At 39.7% G+C, this 14735-nt stretch overlaps 1 protein-coding gene across 1 annotated transcript in view; it reads left to right on the forward strand.

Annotated features, from left to right (window-relative positions):
* NOX3 (NADPH oxidase 3) overlaps nt 1–14735 on the forward strand; it is a 39079-nt gene that overhangs the window by 1900 nt on the left and 22444 nt on the right. Inside the window, exons 4-6 of the mRNA XM_010131932.1 lie at nt 1168–1252; nt 9677–9822; nt 12919–13100. Coding sequence (XP_010130234.1) covers nt 1168–1252; nt 9677–9822; nt 12919–13100 — 413 coding nt within the window. The remainder of the gene's footprint in view (nt 1–1167; nt 1253–9676; nt 9823–12918; nt 13101–14735) is intronic.

A 14735-nucleotide genomic window follows, 5' to 3' on the forward strand; every position in this document is an offset into this window, starting at 1 on the left:
CAGGAATTTAGAAATCATAACATTAAGTTATTTTATTGTAAACTGGTTGTTATTTCAGTTCTGCATTTTTTTTCTTCAGAGCTGGAGTTACATTTCAAGCAGTCTTTAGGCTGGGAATCAACTCTGTTTTATAGGAACTGAGCATTTAAGGAAAAGAGTCTTGTTGGACTTCTAAATCAGTTTGTGAATTAACAAAAAACATATGCATGCCCACTCAGATGCCAAGTAAGAACTCAGAGAACTGGAACTCTTCTCACAGATAATAAATATTTTGCTGTTCTGGACAATATTCTGCTCTTGTGGAGCATAGTACAGAGCAACCTGACTGGCTCCAGCCTGGTCAGCGCAGGGCTGGATCCAGTGGCTCTCTGAGCAGTTACTATGTCTTGGCATTGCATCTCATGGTGTTCCAGAGTTTTGGAAAATTTGTTAGCTAGGAAACAATGTGGATAAATTCCAGGTTCTTTGGCATGGCACTATGCCAGGTCAAGGGAGGAATCCAGATACTCACAACACCCTTCAGAGACTGAATCAGGTCCATGAGGGCTGTCTAGGTTCCAACAGAGTGTGTTAGTTTCGGCTGATTGCCATCCACCCCAGCGCCAGGCTGGCTCTGCACAGAGGCACCCAGCAGGCCATGAGCACACCACCACTGAGCATTTACAATAACGGGAAGATGGCTCAGTAACACATAAGCATGCAACCACCTGAGGTCTAGACAGCCTCACCCTCCTGGAGCGTGCATTGCATGAAAGCAGTGAAAATGTTTTCATTGCAAGCTGGCTCTGCCAGCAATTCAGCTGTGTTCATGCAGCTAAATCCAAGATCACAAAGCATAAATGGCCCAGCCTGGTGTCCTTATACTTGGCAAATTAGTTAATCACCAGCACAGATAAACCACTCACGAATCACAGCTAAACATAGTGGAGTTTCATCAAACCTGTTTTTAAGCCCCTTGCATAGGTTGAATTGCTTAAGAAAACCTGGAGGGTCACTATGCCGGAAACAGCTACCTGAGCCCCAAAGTTAAGGCTAGCCCAAAACTAACACCGAACTCCTTCAGCATACAATTTTTAAATGTACTGAACTCCTCTCTTCTCCTTTCCAAAATGTGAGCTGTAAATAGTAATAGGAATGATGTAAAACAAGGTCTGCTTTTTCACCCAGTGCTGTGGAGGAGCACTGAGGAGACAGCTTGACAAAAGCATCGCATTTCACAAGATGGTTGCCTATGGAATAGCTGTAAACACAAGTAAGCTTTGGTTTTTTTTTCTTCCTTGCCTTTGAAATGTTTTGAATTTCACAGTGATTCTGCCTAATGCTGTAATTCCCATTTGCTCTGAGACATGCTATTTTAGTGCAATCATTTGGTGACTGCAGCTTTAAATAGGTGTAGCAGTGCCATCCTATTAACCATTTGTAATCTTTTTTGCTTGAGAATAATTTGATTGTGAAGTCAATAAATTTTCAATGTGGATAGTAACTACTAACTGTCATTTAGTTAATGTGAACAACTTGTATGCTCTTAACATTTAGTGCAAATAACTTTCAATAAATCCTTGAGGGTAGATATTCGTGGAGATGACATAGCATTACAGTCTGAGTTCCTAAAGAAATGGTGCTTACAAGTCACACCGCTCATCTGTCCACCACTACACCTTCAATAATTTTTCAACCAGGAAATAAATTTAATCTGAATTTGAGACAAGCAGCTGTCTCACAAACAAATTCTAATTCCTAAATATTTTTGTTTAAATAGGCGACAGGTACAGGGAACTAATGCCTCCCTTAAGGGAAAAACTGCATCTTGATATCAGAAGACATCTCTTCTTCTGGTCCTGGTGACTTACTGAGCTATAGATGTTCATTTGCCTGTCTGGGAAGAACAGCCTGTTCCGCAAGTCATTAAAGGTCATGGAGAAGACTGAAGTTTGCAGGAATTCCAGAGGACATGAGAGGAACGTGAGATAGTGTGGGGAAGAGGGATGTGTAAAGAAGGAAGAATGAAAGGCAGTATGAGCAACCCAAGCACAGAGAGATGGAGAGGTATCTGGGGCAGATAGTTGTTTTAGAAAACATGAAGGAGATAGGAGTTACTCAGGGTTATTTGCAAGCATAAGCCATTGCAGGGTTACAGTTCTACCTCTAGGCTGTCAGGACGGAACTTGGTCCCCGTATTTCTTTCATTCTACATGAGGGAGCTGCTTTTGTGTATATGGGTTGTTAATGTACCCATGCAGTGAAACAAAAATATAAATTCAGTATTGTCATGAGGAATCAATAACTAAAATCTGTCCTTTGTACGTAGTGCTAAAGAATTCAGAAGGAAAGGCTGGGGGAATGAGAACCTGTGTCTTACAGTGTATTATGATGATTTACTTATCTGTCATGTCCGTTCATTTATCAGAGTTCAGTTTCAGCAGCAAGCAGATTCCTACAGAACGCAACACTGCTTCTTTAATTAACAAATCAACCCAGGAATGTAAATTAACCAGCTTCTACTTGGTGTATAATTTGTCATGCTCCAAAAAGAAAGCAAAACTGCACAGTCAAACCTTTTTATGTTTTTGGTTTTTATATTAATATAAAAATGTTTGCTAGTGCATTAAGGAGGACAGCTTGGGAAGTGCAAGTCTATCAGAAAAGTGATTACTTTATGGCTTCAGTAATTCCAAGGAAAAAGACACAGGAGCTGATGTGAAATGACAGAAAGCACTATTATTTAATTCAGTCACTCTCTAGGGAGAAAATGAGGGTTTGTTGTTGGGTTGTTATTTGTGTTGTAATGCAAAATGGACAAATAGTTGATGAGACATTTGAGGAAGAAAACAAAATACAGGGAAGTCAAATGAACAAAACATGACAACTTATGAACTCATGCTTCCCTAACAGAAAAGTGAGAAACAACTATTAATATTTGGGAAAACACTGCATCATTGTGTAGTCAGACTTGGGCAAAGAATGGTGAGAAACTCAGTTGCCTGAAATTAAATTTCAAATTCATAAAAAGAAATACAATCTACAGCACATGTTGTGACAGAAGAGCAACGTTTCACAGTAAAGAGGTACCCACAGTATCCTGAGTCCCTTTTTATGAAATCTAACAGTGTTAAAACGATGTGTAAATAGATGCCATTTTTCTCTCAACAGACACATTATTTATCCAAGGACTATCTATATTGCCTTTTGTTACACAAAAGTGTAGTCAACTCCTATTAGTCTATTGCAATTTAGTAATTCTTAGTTAAATGAAGGTTCTCCCTGTATGATCAATAGCCTGAATGTGGCAGCAGGAAGTTAAACCAATTTGCAGATCAGATCAGTAAGGTTAGCCTCAGAATATAAAATTGTAGACTCCTTTAATATTAAAGTAACATGTATTCCTCTCAGCTTGCCAGGTGGTGTTATTCCAGCATATTTATTTAATAGCATGCTAAAAATAGTCAGCGCAACATTAGTATTGTCTGGCTTGTAACACGCAGACAGCTCAGCTGAGGCGCGCATAGCCTTGGAAAAAGAACATCTGTACCTTTAATTTTTCATCATCTCTAATAGAGATTCAAGAGCAGGCTTTAATTGGTCAGGTCATAAAGGGATATAATTAGAGACTAGTGGAAGAGGGAAGTTGGAGGAAAGAGAGAGAGTAAACAATGCTATCTGTAATCAAGGGCATCACTGAAAATTCAGTAAAAGGAATTCTGCTTAGTTTGGCTTCCTGCGTTCTGCATGCCTGACTGTGATAAGAGCTATGTGGGAGTTATTCACCCACTAATAAACCTTCCTTATAGACCTTCTAGAATAAAATCATAGTTTCATACACTTCCAGTTTGATCAGTGCAAATCGTTTTATGCTTTCTAATGCAAAAGAGACTTTTCAGTTGAGGCAGTTGTCTGAAACCTAAAGATATCTACAAGAGATAGTAAATGACATTTTGCACAACTCCTCCCTCTTACTGTATTGTTACCTTACCCTCTTACTTACCCTCTCAAGTACATTTATGCATTTTCTGAAGTCAGGAGTGTTGGAGGAATGTTTGGGGGGTTTTTTTGTTTTACTTTGACATAGGGTGCATATTTTGAAGAACAACCTGCTTCTTGTGCTGTTTTGATGCTTGCAGAAAGGTTATATAGATGTATTGCTGCAATGGTCTTTGAATTACTATATGAATCATGCTTAAGCAATTAAGGGAAAGCAGGGGAAGGACAGTGAGGTTCTTTGTAGTTAGATTGTTTGAAATGGTGGATCTTGCTTCTTAAAAATTCCAACAGTGTGATTTCTTTAAAAAACATGCAAAATGCAGACAGAAATATAGTGATGCCAGGTATGTTTGGCTTCTGACAAGCACTGAAAAGTCTATAGCTAAAAATATTAGAAAAACCTTTCCATTTTCAACCACATTTTGGTAGTGGTGGCTATGTGAAGGTCTTTGGTGATTTGAGTCACTTTTTTGTGCAGAAGTTTTCAGGGAAGCAGATGCTTATTTTCAAAAGAGGTTTGCCTGGTATCTCAGTGTTATATTCCCAGAAATTACAGAAAATCAAATATCCATTAAACTGCATTTTTTTCTTCAGTAAGATTGTTTAAATCCAGCCTTAGTGTAAATACTAGGAAGAAAACTACGTTAAAGATTATAAGATTACAGCTAGGACAAAAAATGGTCCAAGTCGTGTTCTTCTTTGATGTTTACCATTCTAAAAAAGCCCAAAATATCCAGTGCAAGTATTTGTGTGGTCACTATTGTAAGTTTTACATAACCTGCACTTTTTCGGTCCACAGATGTGGCATGAAGCTGAATTAAGAGTTCTGTGTAATTAGAAGAGGCATAAGGCAGCGGGTGACAAAAGAACCCAGGCGTGATCCAGGGCAGTATTCCCCATCCCTGGGCTAGCTGCTTGCAAAGCTGTTCTCTTCACTGTGGGCAGAAAGGCCAGGATTTGACCCTTTACTTTTCTCATGATGTGTCGGTTAACTGAAACATTTAACTACTAGCAGTAAGCTCCAATCTGATTATTATCCTGTACAGGCATGCAGAAAAAGAAAGAGTGAAATCTCGTCCTCAGATAAACACATGCAATTTCTGTTTAGTTCGATGAGAGTTGTACATGCTTCACTGAAGGCACAATTGGCTGAATAAGACTAGCTAAATTGACCAGACTTTCAAGATAATTTAATTACATCTCTTTGTATTTAAGAATACGTACAGTAAACACCATGCTCTAATAGCAACCCTTTTCCTCTCTCCCTCCTTCCAATAAAACCTTTTATTTGATCTCAGAGGTGGACTAGACAGAACATCTTGAGGTCAAATACAAATTAATGTGTGTTAAGTGCTTCAGAGGTTCCAGATGTTGTAAAAACAACAGTCAGGGTTCTTCAGTCTTTGTGCACAGTTATAAAAAAGAACTTTGTTTAAAAGATTGCACGAGTTATTCTGTATTTTATATTTAGTTATGCAGAATGAGGAAAAAATTGAACTGAAAAATCCTGAAATGTAGTCCCTTAAACTTTGCCCTCATGGTTAACTTACCCAAGTAGTGGAGGGAAAAGAAGCCCAGCTGCTGTAAGCTCAGATTTCAGAAATCTGCATATTATATTTTGAATTGCTTAGTAAATTCTATACACTGCAGATGCAAAGGACGTTCAGAAAATGCACTTCAGGGATATAAAATATTTTAGCTAATGGCGATGTATCCAGTGCCAGAGTTTTTAGTCTGCTACAACTATTGTACATTAAGTGAACCACACTGAAAATGGAATTAGATCTTTGCAATACTCTTAAAATCCAGCTATAATTCACTTCTAGATTGCATCATTTTTTCCTAGCAGCACACAAAAATCATCAGAAATATTAATCTAATAACACTCTAGGCAATATTTAAGATCATGGTAGTCTCAGGTACATATTCAGTACATCATTAGGATGAATGTTAATATTTTCCAGTGTATCATTATACTCCGTACGTTAAGAGCTACCACAGAACAGCTTGCAGAAAAGACCTCTCCTGTTCATTCTGGAAGTCCTCTACATTTGTAATATCCTCTACCTGTTAGATGAAAGCTGGAGGGAATGTCACCCAAAGGGAAGATGTGGTAAATTCCAAAGAAGAGGGTATGATGATGTTTCTATTGACAGTAACACAGTAAAGCAGAACAATATGGAGATGGACAAAACACTGTCCTCTAACAGCCTGCGGAAAAATCTTACCAGGTTAAGTTGCAGAAAGCAGATCTCTTCCTCCAGGGAAAAATTGCAACATGATTACCCTTCATTAAACCTCAGGCTTGAGATATTCTTGGGAAGCTATGTCTACTCAAGCCACAGGATTTTTTCTGTTCAAATACTGTGTTAGGAAATGTGGACCTCTGTCTGGAAGAAACTACCACCTCATTTCATTCTCAGCACTCAGCATATACCAGCTAGCAGTAGGTTTCCTGTCGCTGACATGACTGAAATTTGTACTAGTCATATGTAATCCTTCACTTTGAGGAAAGTGCAAGATTTTGTAACCTTCTAAACAAGAGAAATGTCATCATTTCACATGAAGATTTCACAACCCGTAGTATCAATTTTTAAATATCTGTGTTTTGAAGTGAAAGGAAGCACGTATGCTCTGAACACAGGTTTGAACTGCCACCTCCACTCAATTTTGCTATTTTAAGTGACCAAGGACAATTTACATGGTGAAGGGGAACCCTTTGTAAAGTAGCACTACGGATCACAACTGTGTGAAATTCTCTGGTCCCAAGGCTGTGCTATCTGAGTATCCTGCAAGCACAGAGGACAAGAGGCCCAAGTTCCATTACTGACTGCACCTGTAATCACTAGCAGATGCCGTGATATAATGCTCAGTAGCAGTCTGTTCAGCGTTTCAGTGTCAGGGCCTTCCATCCTTTGAAAGTTTTCTCTCGTCTTTCCCGTAGTCCATTACCAGACTACATGCAGCACATAACTCCACAACCTACCGCAGACAGCAGTCCACGCCCCCACACTCCTGTCCTCCAAATGCGCTCTTTCAGATGTCAGAGAAATCAGGTCCTCATCAAGCAATGACTTGGTTCCCTTCCAGCTGGATCTGATAACATCCTTACGAGGCCAAAACATTTGTTCTGAAAGAAGCCCCTTGTAGGAAGGATTCCCTCCAACCCTTCCCACTCAGCACTTAAAAGTGCTGTTACACTTAAATACACAAGCAGTGTTTATATACTGCTTAAACATCAGTTGTACACTGGGGAACAGATTGCCACAGCCCCCACACAGCTGCCACCTAAACCCTGCAGCTCAGAGCCTCTCAGGCTTTTGGGTTTTGAGAGACTGAATCCATGCACCTCACTCGCTATTTGAAGCCTTGTGCAAGCTTTCTTCCAGTGTCCCAGCACTGCCAAGGTGCTGGGAGCACCCTCTCACGTGCAGGCTCCGGGGAGCATCTCCCGCCAGACAGTGGCCAGGTCGTTTCACACATAGCACCTAATCCATAACAACGTACACAGGACATGCCGGGTCACTGAGTCCAATACCCACTAATGCTCACGGTCACGTCATACGCTATTTCATAAAATGACCAGCCTTCGGCTGAAAGCTGCTTAGGTTGCTTGATCCCATTATCCTGTTTATTGAAAGGTTATTTTAGTCTCATTCCTTTGATGGCTTGAGTCTGTCTTCTAATTTCCAGGCTCATTTTATCTCTGTGCAGTTCATACCCATTTGGACTCAGTCTCCATTCTGCTGAAACTATTCCAGATTGTATAAATAATTTATTGTTCACTGGGCCAAAGTTTCAGAAAAAATGGGAGCTTGATTCTGCAGTTTGGGTGCTCAGGATATTCACTTGTGTCAATACATATTTGATTATTTTTATTGAAGGTTTCATCAGGAGACAACTCACAAGAATAACCAACCAGCCTAGTGACTAGGACATGTGATTCAGTTAAACCCTACTTTAAATTTAATGCAACAAGGATTTCAAAATGAGATCTTTCATCTCCCAGTGAGAAGCATGGGGCAATGAGGCAAAGCAGGTGTTAGGGAGTGGCAGGGGGTAGTCCCTAAGATACCATTATGTTTTGAATTAAGTGGAACCTGTCAGTCAACCACCCAGGGCCCATCTACTGCTCTAGAAGGATCATCTCAGATGAGGAGTGAAAGTAACCTCTCTCCAGCCTGGACACATGGGCTAACCTACTGTCAAGGGGAAGAGTGGACTTTTTGCACTGGCTGCTTTAAGCACTGCCATTGCCAGTATCCTGCCTTAACTCATTTTCCCATGTCCAAAGGTCTCCCCAGGTGCTGTAGAGGAGCTGGACTCTGGCATGCAGAGTCAGGAAGCTCACTAAGTGGATAGGAAGCTAAAAAACTTAGCAACACCAAAGTCTTTATGCATTTAATCCTGTGTTTTTGTCTAGGATTACACAGTGACTAGCACGGTAAGATATAATTTTTGTGCAAATAGCTACAACTAAAAAATGGGAAAAAAAGAAAGAAGGAAGATAAAAAAGGATGAAGAGAGGAGAAATTAAAAAGAAGAAATAAAAAGGAAAGGAAAAGGAAAAAAGAAAAGAGAAAAAGAAAAAGGAAAAAAAATCACCTTCTTTTGAGAGAATATTGTTCGGGGAAGCAGATCGTATTTGGTTTACTACAAATACCACATTTTAGAAAGGTTTTTTAAATGGTCAGGGACAAGAACAGATAATCACTGAAGGAGAGATGATAACAGGAAGCTAATTATAAAAATCAGAAATTGCATATCCTAATAGCTCTACAGTAAACATATAATTAGTTTTCATTGTCATTTTTTCATCCTTTAGTGTTTAATATTTTGCATTAATTACAACTTTCCTGTAACGGATTTGAGAATCTCTCATACTGAAAACTGAAACTCTGCACCTAGCATGATTACAACATTATCTGTGTTAGCTGAAAATAAAGTCCTTCCTTCTTCCATCTCCTGAAATTGTCATCTTTCCAACGAGGAAAAGAATTACAGGGGAGTTCTTACTTCACTCTAAGGCATTTTTCTAAACTCACCATTTCATATACCACCCCTTTTAGGAGCAGGCCAGAAGTAGAGAAGATATATGGTGCTCAAGGCAAAGCAGAGCTAACACTGTGATTCAGACTTCTCCATTAAAATTGTAGTTCCTGTGGCTTTCCCAGGCCCCACCTTCATAAAGTAATGCTACAGCTACTTGTTAACAGGAGAGAGATTTTGGATGCATCTCTTGAATATTCCTGGTGCAAGTTGCAAACTTGTCTCTGCCTAAAACAAAGAAGTTAGTGTCCTGCATATCAATATTAGACCATGGCACATCCTAGCATATTAATAAAAAAATAGGGACCTTAATTAGTTTACCTCATTTTGAACAATTTAAAATGTGAGGCAAACGCCTTTCTATCATCTCTCAAGAGGGTCCTCCTTTGATGACACTGAAGGCTGCAGGAAAGTTGACTGTAAACATAGGAGGTGACCTTGGAGCTACTACTCTTCTCTCCAATGTGAAGCTTCATTTTTAGACACAAATTGGTTATAATTTTCACTTTATTGTCAGCTTAACCCATGCAAAGCTCTCAATTCACACCCAAGCTTTTCTAATAGATCATAGTGTGCTTAATGAAGTTTCTTCTGGCACTGGGACACATACAAGTGTGTCTGTAATTTCACACCACTCTCTCTCATGCAGCCATCCACATTGTTGCTCACTTGATCAACATTGAGCGGTATCATACCAGCCAGTCAAAGGAAGCCGGGGAATTACGGAATAAACTTTCTGGCCTTGGCAAGAGCCCAAATGAAAGCTACTTGAACCCAATCAGGACCTATGAAACGGTAAGCTGTCACTTTTTGGTTTTCATCATCTAAAAACTTTTCCTCTGTGGATTCTATTGTCGGTAAAACTGTATTTCAAAGCCTTTTAACCAGAGTGAGAAGGTGCTGCCAAAGGTTAACCTCAATTTCAGCTGAAAACACTTACTCAGAGCTGCAATTTTCAGGTTACTAAGCTCAAAGAAATGTCTACAGTATTTTAATTAGTTTGTCAGAGACAGCTGGGGGAGGGATAGGGAGTGTTGTGAATAGCAGACAATGAAATGAACCTGCAAAGAATTTTAAGAAAAACTAAACTGAACTACCAATACATAGAATAAACACAACTTTTTTCCAAAAAGAAAAAAAGAGAAAACAGAACAAATCAAACCAAAAAACACCCCCACCCCCAGCAATAGTATTTAACAATATTTCTTTCACAGTTGCTATTTGTCTCTCCCCATGGCTGTGCAGTATCTTCCCAATCTGGGTGTTGATTCTGCCTTGTCACACATGGAGTGTGGCTGCCCTGGGAAGAGCACATGCAAAAACACCCAGAACCTTGCTGCATACAGGAAGCAGTATCCGGGGAAGCTGGTGCCACTGCCTGCTCTTCAGAGCCAAGCAGGACTACGGGCACATCAGTCCTGCAAATAAGTTATTCTGCTTGCTTTGGGGAAAATAGTGAGTGTGACTCTCGTCCACTTCCTTAGCTATCTCAAAACAGGATTATAAGCTCTCATAACACTCATAACATCAAGAAAAATAGACCCTTTCGGCAAGGTGTGCATATAAAACCTGCAAAAGTCCATCAGCCTCTTTCCTTATTCCATTATACTGTACATCACACATGTTATATCTTTGGTTGTGTATAGTTGTATACTGTTAAACGCTGCAGGTTTGAAACGGCCCTGGTGAGACTCCCACACATATCGTTCCTGCTCTTCAGCAAATTCCCACATAGCCAGCATGCAATAACGACTGCTTGCACATCGTTTGGTCAGTGGTGTGTACTCCACTGGAACAACAAACAAAGTGAGATGATGGCTGGACAACCATCAGTAGGATTTGATAGTCTTTTGCAGTTACATTTTGTCCTACTGTTTCTCAGTTTCTTTCCAGTTTAGATAGTGTGATTTTTGCATCTTTTAAAACAAAAAATTGAACAATTCTCAGGTTTGAAGAAAATCAAACAAATTAACAGTCTCAATGGTATGAATATGAAAGTCTTCGTGTTAGTGTTGACAAAATAGTAAGGTTTATCAGAACAGGCCAGCGAGCCAAGGACTCAGCAGCACATCCTTTCAGTATGCCCGGTGCCCACTCTCACAACATGCACGTGAGATATTCCCCAGGAACAGAACTAAGCTCACAGCTCTAAATGGAAACCCATCATCTTTCAGTACGCATTTTTTTTCTGCACTAAGCCTTCACATGGTGATTTAATTGTTGAGGTAGGCCTTCAATTAGCTTTAAGATCCTAAATACCCCTGAGGAGGAAGGCTAGCATTTTTTTGAGATCCTTTCCCAGATTTCTCACAGTAGTATGTCCCACAATTATCTTCCAATTTACAGCCCAGATTTTACTGTAATATTTATATTTCTTTTATCACCCACTTGTGTCTCAGTAGTTACACTCAGAATTAATAAATTATGAAGGAAAGCAAATAAAAGATTGCTTCTAACTTCAGAGAAGAAAGTTCTGAGACCAACAATTAGGCTTTCTTTTCAGTTTCATCCTACTCCTGTAGTAGCAATGTACTAAGTGTCTTTGACATTTTTTCTTGTTTCATCTCAACATTCAAACTAGCCACTGTAGTGGAAATGTTCAAAATATCACCTAGATCAATCCTGTTAATATGTAATAAGATCTGAACACACTCTTCACAGGCACCAGTTTGAAAATGTACTGTGTGCTGTCAAGTGTGAACATTTGAAAGAATGATTTTACTGTAAAAAGGGACTGTAAAAATGGCATTGTGGAATTTTATCACCTCTAGGATTTCCATATCAAATGAGTGCACTTTACAAGTACAATATAGGTGGGGTTTTTTTTTCTCTTAGTGTATTAAGCTGTACAACCAACTCAGGATCCTGAAGGCATGCTGAGCTCCTTCATCATCCCGCATCTTGCAACAGCACCCGGAAAACAGATAGATATGCTTTGCAGGCCAAATAGGGACTTCATTTACACTCTGCTGGCGTATTTAGTTTGACTCTCATCTTGCATGTGAGATTTTTACTGCTGTTCTTCACAATTTGCACTTTATAACTGAGATCAGCATCTGACTGTTGTGTTCAAAATACATCTTCATTCTCAGTTCAGTTTATTTTGGTGGGTTTAGACAGATGTAAGAGACCTGTGTTGATGTCTGTGAGTCATAAACAAGAAGGAACACGTTCTAGCCCAGCATATTAATGTTTCGTCACTGACAAGCATAAAAATGTAAATATAAATATGTATTTTAAAAAATAAACCCAAGTATTTTTCAATGTATCTCCAGGTAAATGTAAGGAAGAGGTAAATGAGATATGCTGTTTATGTAAATGAGAGTATGCCATTTTTATACACGATTTCAGGGCTGCTAAACCCCACAGACTTTGAAGTAAAACAAGCACAGAAGAACCCCACATCTTTATGGATTCACATGTCTTAGCACCTCACTTTATCACCCTCACATGAATAAGACGGTTTCTACTGCTGTTCTGCTTATAATATCTCTAGGTTTGTTCTTTTAATTTCTCTAATAATTTTCCTTTTTCTTCTGAGACACTTTTACATAAACAAAATAGGTAAAAGCACTAATAAGACTGCCTAATTTCCTCCTTTCAATTCCTGAAACAAATAAGTGGCAGCAAACATTTACACATCTTTCTGGGACACGCCTGTGTTGAAGGAGCAGAGGAATATTTTTCCATGTTCTTCTGTAGTAAAATGGAGGTTTGTCTTGCCTCCATGTCTTGTTCTGGTTTTGCTCCTATGCTGAAAATATATCTTAGATTTTGGCTTCTTATGTAATAGCTGCAAGAGTAACAACAGTAACAGTAGTAGCAATAAAAACAACAATTTTAACAACAGTAACTATGAATACTAATGCTAATAATGTATTCTCATTCTAGAACACAACGGGAGAGGTACTAACTACCATAGCTGGAATAACTGGAGTTGTGATAACTGTGGCTTTAATTCTGATCATGACTTCATCCACTGAGCCCATCAGAAGGTCATGCTATGAGGTGTTCTGGTACACTCATCATCTCTTTGTAGTTTTCTTCATTGGTTTAATAATCCATGGTATGGGGTAAGTGCATAAACTACATGGGGTGTATGAACACAGTTTGAGACAAAACATGATTCACATCTATAATCCCGTGCTTTACTATTAAGAAACTGCTGGGACCTTTTCTTGGAGACAGATTGCACAGCGAAAGCATTTTGAAATGAAACCACACCTCTTTTCTGAGGGCTAAAAGTGTGGTTTAGTTCTTTCAACCACTATTCTACCATCTTACAACCTCCACCTTATCAATGTATCAGTCTGAATGAAATTTCATCCCTGGGAACTGGGAGCATTACAGATTAGCAATCAAATCTTTGTAGGTTCAAATTAGTAAGAGATAATGCTCATAGCTCTTGTAAGGCATTTTGTGAGAGAGCTTGTATAAGCTTGACAAGTTTCCAGCATGTCAGCTACCCTATAGTGGATGCCCCTATGCCCATTCTCCTCTGCATTCATAAATGTGAAGTAGTTTTGACCTTCTTCCTCTGTGAGGAAAAGAACCCCTAATTTTCTCACCATAGAGAAATACTGTGCAGTAGCTGTAGGCACTATATTACAAATCAGGGTTAAATGACTACAGTAAGAAAAAATTCAAGTTTATGACTAGCCCAGTCAGGTGGCTTTTAAGGAGATGTCCTTGTTTACACCATGACAGGAGAGGGACGGCTGCCAGCCCACTGATCGTCTCCCTGTTCCTCAGCACAAAATGAAGGTCCATTCTCTTGATACAGGGCTCTGGTTCTTACACTGAGGGACAACAGAGTTGGGGGAACCTCCCTGAGAAGCTCGGGGGATGAAAAATCCCATGTCAATGCCAAGTGAGAGCAAAAAGACCCTAGTGCTGAAAACATTTCCATTTCAGCTTTCCAGCTCCACTGACATCTCCTACTTCTCCCTCGTGTGCTTTCTCCCATTTCCTTCTCTCATTTCTTTGTGATAGTGTTAACGAGAATCTACAGTGGTGCATCTACATTCACACTTTAATTCAATAGGGAGCGCAGTTTTGAGGTTTCTCATGGTCCTCCTCACCTCCTAGGTTTGGCCCATAACATGGCACAATCTCTGGACTGCATAGCACAGACTGGGGATAAAACTACACTGACCGGAACACACCTCTGCGTGCCAAGCACTAACAAGCGATTCATTCACAAGACTGAACCAGACCTACTCCTAAGCCCTAGATAGCCCTCAAATGTGTTCAGTGCAAGGCCCTCAACGACTGCTTTGCTCCACAGATCTTTTCCTAGAATCTAGTGTACACATGGCCTCAAGCTGTAGCAAAGCTTTTTGAATCTAAAGACAGAATCACTTGATGTTTCGTAATACACTTATGTCTCTTTTGTAAAACATTCGGGTGGTATTGCCCACCACTGAAGTATGTCCACCAGTATATGCCCACCACAGACCACCACTCTTTGACACAGAGGAACTTCCTAGCCCACAGCAGTGTGTGTGTGCGTCTGTTCTCTAGAGGCACACGGTGTCACCACGGGACAGGCAACAGGCCAGTACAATGTTCTGTGGTGTGCAACTTTTTTCACCTCCTTCAGTTTACAAGCTTTGAGTGTTCCAGAAACTGGCCCACATAATCAGTCCCAAGTTTCGGAGGACAGTTGCAAACAAATGCTGTAAACTGTACCCTGGCCTGAGTAAAAT

The sequence above is a fragment of the Buceros rhinoceros genome, unplaced genomic scaffold (genome assembly GCF_000710305.1).
Source record: "Buceros rhinoceros silvestris isolate BGI_N320 unplaced genomic scaffold, ASM71030v1 scaffold6872, whole genome shotgun sequence".
NCBI classification, from domain to species: domain Eukaryota; kingdom Metazoa; phylum Chordata; class Aves; order Bucerotiformes; family Bucerotidae; genus Buceros; species Buceros rhinoceros.